General features: G+C 44.0%; 1 protein-coding gene across 1 annotated transcript in view; it reads left to right on the plus strand.

Moving 5' to 3' along the window:
* OTUD7A (OTU deubiquitinase 7A) overlaps positions 1 to 14282 on the plus strand; it is a 193775-nt gene that overhangs the window by 156331 nt on the left and 23162 nt on the right. The window contains exon 9 of the mRNA XM_010843400.1: positions 13617 to 13744. Within this exon, the coding sequence (XP_010841702.1) occupies positions 13617 to 13744 (128 nt within the window). The remainder of the gene's footprint in view (positions 1 to 13616; positions 13745 to 14282) is intronic.

The raw sequence follows: 14282 nt of genomic DNA on the forward strand, positions 1-14282 counted from the left end.
CAAACTCATGTCCATCAAGTCGGTGATGCCATCCAGCCATCTCATCCTGTGTTGTCCCCTTCTCTTCCTGCCCCCAGTCCCTCCCAACATCAGGGTCTTTTCCAATGAGTCAACTCTTCACACCAGGTGGCCAAAGTATTGGAGTTTCAGCTTTAGCATCAGTCCTTCCAGTGAACATCCAGGACTGATCTCCTTTAGAATGGACTGGTTGGATCTCCTTGCAGTCCAAGGGACTCTCAAGAATCTTCTCCAACACCACAGTTCAAAAGCATCAATTCTTTGGCGCTCAGCCTTCTTCACAGTCCAACTCTCACATCCATACATGACCACTGGAAAAACCATAGCCTTGACTAGACGGACCTTTGTTGGCAAAGTAATGTCTCTGCTTTTGAACATGCTATCTAGGTTGGTCATAACTTTCCTTCCAAGGAGTAAGCGTCTTTTAATTTCATGGTTGTAATCACCATCTGATATATACCTGAATATTTCATTTGAAGCTATTGTAAATGATTGTGTGTGTGTGTGTGTGCACGCGTGCTCACATACATGCACATGTATATATGTTTTCATTTGGATCTGCAATTGTTCATTGCTAGTTATTGCTAGTTACTGATGTTTGTGACTTTGTATTCTGTGATGTTACTAAACTCATATATCAGTGCTAAGAGGTTTAGATTCCTTGGGATTTTCTACACAGATATTCATATAATCAGTGAGTAGGGGTAGGTTTATTTCTTTCTTTCTAATCTCTATGCCTTTTATTTCTTTTTCTTATTGCACTAACTAGAATTTCTAGTATGATGTTCAGCAGACATGATGAGAGAGGAAACTCTTCCCTGATTATCACTCTTAGTCAGAAATCTTTCATCAGTAAGATATTTGTTATAGATTTTTAGTAGGTATTTTTTATCAGATTGAGGAAGTTTCCTTGTATTTTTTTTTGTTGAGAATTTCTATCATTAATGAATGCTGAATTTTATCAAATACATTTCTACATCAGTTAATATGATCATGTGGATTTTTTTCTTCTTTAGACATTAATATGGTAGGTTACGTTGGATGATATTTGAATATTGAACCAGGGGTTTCATTGCAGGGAATCATTGCATTCCAGGGTTTAATTCCACTTTCTCTTGGTGTGTTAAAAGTTTTTCATTTGTTATTTCAATTTGGCATATTATGTTGAGAATTTTTGTATCTATTGCCATGGAGGTTATTGAACACAGTTTTCTGTTTATGCACTACTGTCTTTGTTTACTTTTGGTGCCAGTGTAATGCTAGTCTCATAAACAAGTTGGAGACAATTCTCTCTCCTTCTGGGCTTCCCAGTGGCTCTAGTGGTAAAGGAATCCACCTGCCAATGGAGGAGACCTAAGAGATGCAGGTTCAGTCCCTGGGTTGGAAAGATCCCCAGGAGAAAGGAATGGCACCCCATTCCAGTATTCTTGTCTGGAAAGTTCTATGGGCAGAGGAGCCTGGTGGGCTGTAGTCCATGGGATTGCAAGGAGTCGGACATGACTGAGCATGCGTGTGTGCAGACACACACACACACACCCCTCTATTTTTTCCAGTAAATTGTCTATAATTGGTGATATTTTTTCTTTAAATGTTTGGTAGATTCACAAAATCTGTGAATTCATCTGCAATCAGATATTGCCTTTTCAGAAGTGTATTAACTATAAATTCAGCTTCTTTAACAGTTATACAAAATAGAAATAAGTAGTTTTGGGTAGCTTGTTGTTTTGAGAAATTGTTCCATTTCATCAAAGTTGTTGAATTTATGTGCATAGTATTGTTTATGATTTTCTCTTGTAACTTAATACCTCAGGGGGACTTTGGTGATATGCCCTTTCTTTTCAGATTCAGCAGTTAGTGTCTTTTCTTCTTTCTCTCTCTCTCTTTTTTTTTTTTTTTTTTTGATCTGCATTGTTAAAGTTCTGACAATTTTATTGATCATTTAAAAGAACCAATTTTGGCTTAATTGGTTGTCCCTGTTGGTTTTTAGATTTAAATTTTATTGATTTCTGTTCTTACCTTTTAGTTTCTGCTCATTCTGTTTGCTTTAGGTATATTTTGCACTGATTTTTCTACTTTATTCAGGTGAAAGCTTAGATTATTGATCTGAGATATTTTTTGTAATATATGTATTTGGGGACTATAAATTTCCCTCTTAAGAGCTGCTTAGCTGCGTATAACAAATTGTGATATGTTGCATTTTTATTTTCATTGTTTAAAATATTTTCTAACTCCCCTTGAGATTTTCTCTTTGACTACTGAATTATTTAAAAGTCTATTGTGTAAGATGGTTTTGTTGTCTTTCTTTACTAATTCTGGTTTAATTGCCTTATGATCTAAGAACATAATTGGTATGATTTAAATCATTTAAAATGCCTTCAGTTTTGTGAAGGAGTGAGTGTATTGTCTGTCTTTGTGAATATTCCCTGTGCATTTTAAAAAGATGTGTATTCTGTACTTGTTGTAAAGTGCTCTGTTGATGTCAGTTAGATCCAGTTGATTGATGGTTTTGTTCAGATTTTCTATACCCTTGCTGATTTTCTGTCTACTTGTTCTTTCAGCTACTGAGAGAGAAGTTTAGAGCCCTGCAATTATACTTATGGCTGTTTCTATTTCTCTTTTCAGTTTTGTCAGTTTTTTCTTCTAAGTATTTTGAAGTCTTATTGTTAAATCCACATTCATTTAGGACTATTCCACCTACTTTCTGAATTTATCCTTTGATCATTGTATAATATCTCTTTTTATCTGGGGCAGTTTTCTTTGGTCTGAAGTCTACTTTGCCTGATATTGATAAAGCTTCTTGAAATTGATCTCGATTAAAATTTTTATGATCTGTAATTTTCCATCCTTTTATCTTTAACCTACCTATATCATTATATTTGCAGTGAGTTTCTTTAACACAGCAAATAGGTATTATTGATTCTAACAATTTCTATTAACTGCTACATTTATATAATCTGTATTTAATGTAATTATTGATCTGTTTGAGTTTTGGTCTCCTGTTTTATTATTTGTTTGCTTTTTCCCATTGTGTTTTTTGTTCCTCTGTTCCCCTTTCCTTGTTTCAGTTATTTGAATTTTTAAGATTCTATTTTAATTTAATTTTTATGATTTTAACATCTTTTCATAGAGTTTTTAAGTGGTGGCTCAAGTAATTACAATATACATATTTTAAGCAATTCCTTTTGGAATTCAAGTGCAATTCAAAATCCTTGCTACCAAATAGCTCCCTTATTCTCTCCTTTATGGTATAGTTTTCTTATGTATTTCATCTACATACTTTAAATACCCCATCAGCCAATATAATATTTTTAATGTGGATCTTCAAATATATATTAAAGAACTCAAGAGGAAAAGGATACTCTATTATATGTATGCAAATCATGACTATTTCTGTTGTGCTTCCTTCATTTCTGATGTTCCAACATTTTTCTGGTATCATTTTCTTTCAATCCAGACATTTTCTTTTAATTTTGAGGGAGATTTTCTGGTTGTGAGTTCCATTACTAATTCTTCTGAGAATATGTTTATTTCACCTTTTACACCTAAAGGATATTTTTAACGGATATAGAATTCTATCAGTAGTTTACCATCCTTTTCTTGCAGCACTTTAAAAATCTCGTTTCCCCTTCTTCTCCGGTAGTTCCTGATGAGAAATCTACAAGTCACTTGAATTACTGTTCCCCTGTTCAGTGTATCACTTTTCATCTGGCTGCTTTCAGCAATTTTCCTCCATCCTTAGGTTTCAACAATTTGATTTTGTTGTGTCTGGCAGGGCTTTCTTTAGGTGTATCCTCCTTAGTTCTCTGAGCTTCTTAAATCGATAGGTCTGAAGTGTTACCCAGTTTAGGAAGCTTGCAGTCATTATCTCTTTAAGGTTGTGTTTTTTTTTTTTCCTTTTTAGGGGCTGTGTACTCTTTCTCCTTCTGGAACTCTGATGCCATGAGTATTACACTTTTGGTACTGTCTGAAGTCACTGAAATTCTCCTTTTGTCAATCTTTTCTTCTCCCTCTTCTTCAGATTGGGTCATCTGTTGATCTGTCTTCAAATTTACTGACTCATTCTCTCTCATCCCCAATCCGCTATTGAGTCCACTCAGTGAGTTTTTTCTTCCAGTTACTGTATATTTAATTTCTAACATTTCCATCACTGATTGGAGCATTTTCACAATAACTTCTTTAAAATGTTTGTCAGATAATTCTGACATCCACCAACTCAGCGTTGGTAGTCTTTTGACCGTTCTCTTCCTTGGGAAAATTGAGATTTTTTGTGGTTCTTCATGTGTCAAGTACATTTGGATTGCATCCTGGACATTTTGGATATTACAAGACTCTGAGTCTTGTTAATAATCTATGAAAAATCTTGACTTTTCATGTTAAGCAGGTAGGTTCACGCTGTAAATTTCAACCTGCCTTCTCTGGGCTGTGGTTTTCAAAGCCTTTGCTGTCCTATTTGCCTAAGCCACACATTACACAGTCTGTAACCTGGGCAGGCTTTTGAACTGTGGTGTTGAAGAAGACTCCTGAGAGTCCCTTGGACTGCAAGGAGATCCAACCAGTCCATTTTAAAGGAGATCAGCCCTGGGATTTCTTTGGAAGGAATGATGCTGAAGCTGAAACTCCAGTACTTTGGCCACCTCATGCGAAGAGTTGACTCAGGAAAAGACTCTGATGCTGGGAGGGATTGGGGGCAGGAGGAGAAGGGGACGACAGAGGATGAGATGGCTGGATGGCATCACTGACTCAATGGACGTGGGTCTGAGTGAACTCCGGGAGTTGGTGATGGACAGGGAGGCCTGGTGTGCTGCGATTCATGGGGTTGCAAAGAGTCGGACACAACTGAGCGACTGAACTGGACTGAACTGAACTCAACTGAACTGAACCTGGGCAGGGGACATTCAGTAAGTCCTCAGAGCCTTTGGTGTACTGATTAGGGCAGATCAGATCGATAATCACCCAGCCCAGAGTTGAAGAAAGGGGAGTCCAGGAGTTCATAAACAACCTTATGGAATTGTTTTCTGAAGTCCTTCCTGCTTTATAATCTTCCAGGTACTTTCTTGTTCCCTGGGACTCCCTTTTCTGTCCTCCAGCCATAATGTGCTGCTGTACACCTAGCCCTGTCCAGCGCCCCTGCTCACGAAGGGCTCATGTATGTTTTATATTGTCTCTCCCTCACAGTGCAACATCCTATTGGTGCAGCCAACCCAATCCTTCTTTTTGATTCTCTTCCAAACCCTAGCTCAGTGCTGGCCAAATGGGGCTGCGTGTACCAACAGAACCAGATCCTGGACCAGCAGGTGTGGTGCTGAGCGCTTGTGCCTCCACACACACCCCAGGGGAGACATTCCTGCCTGGGGCCCGTGACACCAGTGCCCAGACTTGACCTGTTAGGAGCCAGGGAGCAAAGGCCAGCCCTCTTGGGATGAGTGCTCACACCGTTCTCCCACACAGCCTTTGACTGGGATCTGGAGCAGGGAAGGCTGGCTTTCCTAGGGGATCAAGATTCACTGGAGATGGGGAAGGACAGCAGCGTCTGACAGGAATTAGAGCCATGTCATCTACTGAGCACACACGTGTTACAATATGATCTGTATCGAGCAGGGCTGTGAAGCTATCATTATCATCACCAATGGCAGAAAACAAATTCAGGAAATTAGTTCTCATCATCCCTCAGCCCAGAAGGGACAGAGCCAGGATTTGAACTTGAACCTGATTGCCAACATAAACCCACCCTCTTATCAAATCAGAACATCCTGATGCACAGTCATGCAAATGATCCTAATCAGGCATGAAGAGCAAGAATCAACAACTTATCCTGGAATTTGTGATGAAAATAATCAATTTTGTTCTTTAACCTTTTATAAAGCAATAGCTTACTTTTTCTCCATTGAATGAGACAGGTTATGGAGCCTGAGAGGCTGTTAGAACAAAGAGAAAATGAGACAGAGAGGGGGACCTTTTCGAGGACTCTTGGGCAGCCCCCACTGAGTGACTGACGTCCCAGGCCTGCATCGCCCCAGTGTGCTGCTCATTGTGCAACTGACTTCCCACAATTTCATTGCTGTGCTACATAATTTCATAGTAGGTTTGCTACTTTTATTTTTTATTGGGCTTTTTCAGAAATAGCTAGACTCTTAAATGGTTTCCTAATGTACAGTCTCAGAGATATGAACTGTCAGTCTTTTTTACATTTATTTTTATTTGGCTGCACCAGGTCTTAGATGTGGCATGCAGGATCTTTAGTTGTGGCTTATGGGATCTAGTTCCCTGATCAGGGATCAAACCCAGGCTTCCTGCATTGCGAGCATGGAGTCCTAGCCACTGGACCACCAGGGAAGTCCCTTAATTCAGTCTTTTAAGGAAACCTGAGTGGCATGCTGCTGCTGGGAGGTACTCACCCCTCAGACTGGCACTCTGGGGTCAGGGCTTGGCCTGTTGTGGGAAAGGAGGCACTCTTACAAATATTCCTCAAGATTCTGTGACTTCTGTCAGTGAACCAAGCAGGAAGACTGTTCACCTAATGAGTTCTCACATTTGCAAATGCGGAATCCATTCAAAATTTTTAAAGACATTGCTTATTGAAAATATGATTGAAGCTGTCGCTTCATCTGTCAGGAGCCTTCTCTGACCTTCCTATTTAAAGAAGCCCCCATTTACCACCATGCTTATTAACATCTGATACTTTTTCTTGTTTCATCATCTGTTAATTGTCTGTCTCTGCCACTTAGCCCTGCATACATGTGCACACATGAACACCCACATACACACACCTAGCAACGGTGCTATACCTATAGCAGGCACTCAGGAAGTATTTGTCACACAGATGACCCCAGCTTCTTCATTTTAGGCAGTGAGATGAGTCCTCACCCCTAGGCCTTGGCCACTGTTGAGAAGCTCTTTGTCAGATCCCAAGACCCTCTTGGTCCCTTCAGAGTGCCACCATCCTTCCGTCCTAGATCCCCAGACCATAACTCTTAGCAAGGTCCTGGCTGCCTGCACTGTTGTGCCTTAAGAAATCTTTTTGAAAAGCTGCCCATCTGGGCAGACACGGTCCCTGACCAGATACAGAGGCCCACCTCAGGGCACTGGCTGGCCTCAGCCCCTGTGAGCCCCTCAGGCTGACTCCCCATCCAGCTTCCTCTCCACCTATGTGTCAGCTCATCAAAAATGTCCTCATGGCTCCAAACCTGCCCAGGAGAAGGGGTCAAGCCCCACCAGTGGCCGAAATGCTGCCAGTGACACATATGTGTCAACTGAAGAAAATGCACAGCGCAAACATTGAGAATTAGGTTTTATCTGGCAGACAAAACTGAGGGCTTAAGCCCAGGAGGTAGCCTCTCAGATAGCTCAAAGGACTGCTCCAAAAAGGTAAGGGAAGAGCCATGTGGGAGTTTTTACAACACAGACCAAGTAGTCAGAGCATCAGAAGATTACAGTTAATTAAGGAAAATCAGACATCTGAAGTTAAGAAGTACAGTGCTTTTCCGTGCATTGGGAAAGTGCAAGAGTCTGGGCTCCCTGAAATTATTCCTTTGATATGCACCTCAGCTACCCGGGGCCAGTATCCTGGGCTTTCTCATCCTTCGCGTCCTCCGGGTGCACCATCGTGGGAGGCTGCAGCGTCTGTTGGTTTGATGGTGGGCATCCTGAGTTCCCTCCGAGTTCGCCATCCAGGCAGCTGTAAGGTGATGGTTTGGTGGCTGCGACATCCTCTGCTTACGGACATGGCAGGCAACAGTGTTTTCACTGACACATGCATAACGAGTGCTGTGCAGCTATGGGAGGGGAGGAGACCGCATACTACGGCAGAGGCCTCTCTGGATGACCCTTAGGAAAAGCAAGGGTCGGCAAAGTCCATGGGGTACCCTGCCTTTCACCTAGAGGTGGTGGGGAGGGTTTTATGTAGAAGCTAAATATGCACATATATTCATAGTCCTGTATATGTGTGTATGCACACACAAACACATATGTGCTTGTATTTTTTAAGTTTTTATTGAAATATAGTTGATTTACAATATTATATTGGTTTCAGGTGTACAGCAAAGTGATTCGATTGCACATATATACATATTCTTTTTCAGATTCTTTTCCATTACAGGATTATAAGATACTAAGTATAGTTTCCTGTGCTATATCGTAGGACTTTGTTGTTTATATTTTTATATATAGTAGTGTGTATCTGCTCGTCCCAAACTCCAAATTTATCCCTTCCAATACCTTTCCCCTTTGGCAACCATAAGTTTGTTTCCTATGTCTGTGGGTCTGTTTCTGTTTTGTAACAAGTTCATTTGTATCAATTTTTTAGATTCCACAGATAAGTGATATCATGTGGTATTTGTCTTTCTCTGTCTGACTTGACTTGACTTAGTATTATCATCTCTAGGTCCATCCATTTATGCTTTTATTTTCAGATGAGAGGGTACACAGGATACTGATAACTATGTCACAAGGAGAATCACCATGGCTGGAGTGACTATACAACTTATCTAAATTGGTACATTGTGGAGAGTGAGAGTGGCCACCGGCCATTGGTGACCCATAAAGCAGGACTTCCCTGAGCAAGATAGGAGGTGTGGACACCGCACCTTGGGGAGAGCAATAGGGAACATGTCCTGGGGGGGCCTGCACCCAAGCTGCCCCTCTGTGTAGCCGTGTGACTGCCCTTGGGCAAGACCCCACTGGCTGCCCAGACTGGATTCCTTGTCCATGACATGGGCTCTTGCTGGGATGTCCTCTAAGGCTGTTACTGCCATTTAAACCAGGACACCCCCGAATCTGCACTGTACCTTTTCATTCCTGCCACCAGCTTCAGTGCCATCTGGACTCACTCCACCATCCTTGCGTCTTGGTCCCACCGCCTCTGCTGAGGGAACCCATCTCTCTCAGGGGGTTTTCACTGGTGGGTGGTTGTCCCTGTGCTCCTGATCCCCCCTCCCCAGGTACACACTGAAGTAAAGGGAACACATTTGTTGTGGCCTAGGGCCTGTGAGGAAGCTCTCAGACACACCCAGGTGTGAGGATGAAGCAGTTACATTGCACATTAGTCTTCTTAACCAATAACTAAGTGTTTTAGGGATGTTAGGTGTCTTTTCCCAGAGGCAAGATTCTGTTTACAACCCCACATCTAGCATTGCTAAGTAAACTCACAGGAAGTTGATGTGAAGTCTTGGGATGAGAAGTGGATGTGAATATTCAGGACTGGCTTTGCTGGAGCTGATTTCTACCAGCAGGCTCAGTCACAGTAACTCACACGCACAGGTCACTGTTCCAAAGTCTTCTCCTGTTTGCCCATTTGCACCTCAGAGGAGCCTGAGGAGTCATCAAGCCAAATTCCCAGCCTGCATCCAATGAGCAGGAATATTTGCTGAGGCTCCAGAAGCACAAGGGCATGCAGGGGTGTTGAGGGGAGAGCACAGAATGAGGACCCACCCCCAGTTCAAACCTGCTCCCTGTGCCCTGGGAGCAAGCAGCCGGAGCAAGTAGGGAAGGACTTAGAGATTCTCCGGCTGCCCCCAGGGTGGAGCTGGGACCCTTTCTTCCGCCCTCTGGGCCACTGAGCAGAGTCACAGTTGACCTTTGGCTGTCATGTTCAACACCAAAACAGGATTTGCTCTGCTCTAGGCTCATCTCCATAACTCTCCTCCAGTTGGGCTTGCACCCCTATCACTGCTGTCTGTGTCCAGCTATGAGACTTGCAGATGTATGTGGAGCAACCACATGCCCCAACCCTAGCACAGATCTGGGATGGATGGGCAGACAGGTGGGTGGGTGGATGGACAGGTGAATGAACAGAAGGATGAATGCATGTGTTCATGGATGGATGGAAGCATGCATGCATGCATGGATATGCATGTGGCATTGTGTTAGACTCGGCATGTGTATGTTTTAACGTGCTCCTCTTTTGCATCCCTTCCTTCCCTGAAAAATTCAGTCCTAAATCCATAAGGTTCATCAAAGCAAGATGGGCATCTGCAGTGGGCAGGGTGCAGGGTGGCAGGACACAGAGGACCAAGGCCAGGGTGTCAGAGCCAGATGGAGTGAAGAGGGCAACTCAGGGGAAGGGCAACATCACTGGTGGAGATTTGGAGAAAGGAGTTAGAAGTAGAATGAACTCTGGAGTGTTAGATTGGAATGGGCGGTATCAGGGGACTCAAAGTTTCAGCTAGATAGGTAATGGATGGATGGATAGGTAGATGATAGATAGGTAAATAGATAATAGATAGATAGATGTATAATACATGGATAGATAGATGACAGATGAAAATGTTTGTGTACTCATGTGAGGGTACAAACACACACACGTCTCCCAGCTCTATTTACCAAGTCTAGGGGAAGTGACATTAGCAATAATCATATTTTGGCTTCTAAATACCATTATCCACCATTTGGGGAAAAAAAATAGAAATGGCTAAATACAGGGCTGAGGCAGAAGAGATATAAGATGAATCTTCTTGCCTGAAAAATATACACAACCTAAAAGTTGAGAGTGATGTTTTTATTCGGTGGACAAAGCTGAGGACTTAAACCTGGGACACAGCCCCTCAGATAGCTCGAAGAGATTGCTCCAAGAGGGAAATAGGTGAACCAGGACAGGCGTTTTTTGTAACAAAGACCAAGTAGTCAGAACATCAAAAGATTACCAAACATTCCACGTTAAGGAATTGAGTGCTTTTGTGTGTGGGGAGCGGGGGGAGATGCAAGAGTCTGGGCTCACTGATCGCTCTGATGTGCACCTCAGCTCTCCAGGGCCAGGATCCTGTGTTTTCTCGTCCTGAGTCCACTCGGGGTGTACCGTCGGGAAGAGGCGGGTGGCTGCAGCAGCTGGCTGCTAGATGGTGTTGGGGGGCATCCTGCTCTCATCCTGAGTTTCCTCAGGGCTCACTGTTGGGGCAGCTATAATCACTGATGGCTGCAACACCCTTTGTGTACTGATACAGCAGGCAGCATTTTTAGTTTGCAACCTGAACTACCTCCTTCTGCTGAAAAGCAAGGATGTGCTCTAAATAGTGACGGGGCTGTCACATAGCCATAGATCCCACTTGAAAGAGCTCCAATGACCAGGTGGGTATCTGAGCATCAGAATAACCACACTGATGGGTTATAACTCACTGAATCAAATAAAAGCCGAGAATCCAGACTGATATCAATAAATGGTATTAAGACTTGGTGAGGAGTGGAATATGTGTATAGGGTCCAAGTTCCTTCCCATAAAATGCTTATTAATTATGGATGGGAAGTCAGCAGCTGTAAAACCACTAAAAGGGTGCGTCATAAGCCAGTCTGCTCTGATTGTGAGAAAATACAAAACCAGACCACAGACATCAAGATTGCCGGGAGAAATATCAACAACCTCAGATGTGCAGATGATACCACCCTTATGGCAGAAAGTGAAGGAGAATTAAAGAGCCTCTTGATGAAAGTGAAAGAGGAGAGTGAGAAAACTGGCTTAAAACTCAACATTCAGAAAACTAAGATCACGGCATCTGGTCCCATCACTTCATGGCAAATAGAGGGAGAAAAAAGTGGAGACAGAGGCAGATTTTATTTTCTTGGGCTCCAAGATCACTGCAGATGGTGACTACAGTTATGAATAAAAGACACTTGCTCCTTGGAAGAAAAGTTATGACCAACCTAGACAGCATATTAAAAAGCAGAGACATTACTTTGCCAACAAAGGTCTGTCTAGTCAAAGCTGTGGTTTTTCCAGTAGTCATATACGGATATGAGAGTTGGACCATAAAAAAGGCTGAGCACAAAAGAATTGGTGCTTTTGAACTGTGGTGCCAGAGAAGACTCCTGAGAGTCCCTTGGACAGCAGGGAGATCAAAGCAGTCAATCCTAAAGGAAATCAACTCTGAATACTCATTGGAAGGACTGATGCTGAAGTTGAAGCTCCAATACATTGGCCACCTGATGCGAAGAGCCAACTCACTGGAAAAGACTCGGATGCTGGGAAAGATTGAGGGCAGGAGCAGAAGTGGGTGACAGAGGATGAGATGGTTGAATGCATCACTGACTCAAAGGACATGAGTTTGAGCAAACTCCAGGAGATAGCAAACGTCAGGGAAGCCTTGCATGCTGCAGTCCATGGGGTCACAAAGAGTCAGACACGACTTAGTGACTAAACAACAATAAATGAACATTCTACACAATACCAGGCCTGTGGTCTTCAAAACAGCCCAGGTCCTAGAAGTCAAGTACCCTGAGGAATGTTCCAAACTGAAGACAGAGCTTCAGAGGCAAGCTAAAGAGACACTACAGATGAATACAGCACACCGTCCAGAGCTGGAACTTTTCTTTCAAAGGCATTGCTGGGGCAGCTGGCACATGGTGACTAGGGTCTTTAACTGTGACCACGTGCATCAGTGCATTAGTGATTAGATGAATTCCAGAGTCTGGTGGTGACACAGGAGAATGTATCATAGAAACGTAACCTTGTTCACAGGAAATGTACACAAAGTTCTACCAGGGTGATGGGATTTCAGGCTGATAATTTACTTTCAAATGGTCCAGAAGGGGAAAAAAATTATTTATATTTTACAACTTTTTTGTGAGCTTTTGGGTATTGCCATTTTTTAAAGTATTAAAGTATATTGAATCACCAAAAAAAAAAAAAGAACAGAAAAAGCCATAGGTGCAATAACAACAAAACTCCAAGGTGATTGTGAGGCATCTCCGGGGATGCAGAGCCTTTGTTCTAGAAGCCACTCAAGCAGTTGACCACAGGCTTTGCACACCCCGGACAGCCCCACCCTGGAATCCTCAAGTGGGTCACACTTGCTAACTCTGACCCCCACCTACTCCAGTCATCAGAGATCATCCTCAGTTAATTCAGAGCACCCTCTACCTTCAAGTGCCCCAGAGGCCCCATCAAGCTGGGGGCACTGGCTCTCCCCTCTCCATGCTTCTTCCCTTTGGGGCAGCCTGGTTGTTGAGGATATCAAGGCTACAGTCCTCTGCCCATGTCCTAGAGTCCTAAGTGATGCAGATTTTGGAGCCTGCCCTCTCCCTGAGCCTCAGACAAGAGCCAGGGGACAGGCTGAGGAAAGTCTAAGTGGCTTGGTTGGGCAATCTGTCACTCCCTCCACTTCACTCAAGGAAGACTTCTCACCGCCCTCTTCAGTCGGGGTATTCCCTAGAAAGGCCCACAGATCTTGGTAGCAGTGCTCGCAGCAGCCCATCAAATGTACCCAAGCATACCTGCTGCCCTGAGGGTAAAGCTTCAGCCTAAGCTGCTGGATGTGGGCATGAGCCCAAGGGAGAGCCTCCATTCCTCCTCAACCCCCCAGAGAACCAGCCCCCATGTGGCCACCCACTCTGAGCAGGACGCCTCTGCACCAGGGAGACTGTGTCTTAAAGGGGGCTCAGCTTCCACGTTGCCAGGTTCTCTGCCTCAGCTTCTGTCCTGAGACCACCCAGCCAGGGTAGGGGTGGAGGGCTGGGTCCAGTGTGCTTGCTGCCATCAAGTGGTGTGGAGGGAGGTGGCCACAGATGACTTCGGATGGCCGAGATGGCCAGGGTCTGTGCAAGGAAGGGTGTTCCATCCGCCGCTCTCCCTCCTGACTTGGTCCAGTGACAGGCTTGCTTCACTGTGTCCCCAGCATGGACAACGCCGAAGACCCTGTGTACGAGAGTCTGGAGGAGTTCCACGTTTTCGTCCTCGCCCACATATTAAGGAGGCCCATCGTCGTCGTAGCAGATACGATGCTGAGGGACTCAGGTGGGGAAGGTAAGTTTACCCATAATGAAATGGATGTGTTTTATTCATCACCCAGAAAGTGTAGCATCCCAAGTAAGGAAGGGACCGTTGAACATAACGGCTGAGCCTCCAGAAAGACACAGAACCTTACTTTGCCTGAACAAAGCCTTTATTATTTCTCCTCAACTCCATGTTTCTTTTTCCTCCCCATGCAGGGAGGGGGGAGGGGGGAGGGGTTTACTCTTCTTTTATCTTTTTTTGGCCACACCACTCAACTTGTGGCATCTTAGTTCCCTGACCAGGGATTGAAACTGGGGCCTTGCCAGTAAAAGCCCAGAGTCCTAACCATTGAACTTTCAGGGAGTTCCCAGGAGGGATTACTCTTGGCTGTCCATCCACCCTGTGTTTTGATGGCAGGAGAAATCTGGCTGAGTAGGGGGTCAGGATGAACCCCAAGGGGCTCCTGGCCCCGCCAGTTGCCCATGCCCTCCAGTAGTGCCAGACTTGTCCCAGGGCCACTCTGCCACCCCAGTCCCCTCCCGCCCCCATTACATGTTTTAAAGAAGAA

Source organism: Bison bison, unplaced genomic scaffold (assembly GCF_000754665.1).
Source record: "Bison bison bison isolate TAMUID 2011002044 unplaced genomic scaffold, Bison_UMD1.0 scf7180017864181, whole genome shotgun sequence".
NCBI classification, from domain to species: Eukaryota; Metazoa; Chordata; class Mammalia; order Artiodactyla; family Bovidae; genus Bison; species Bison bison.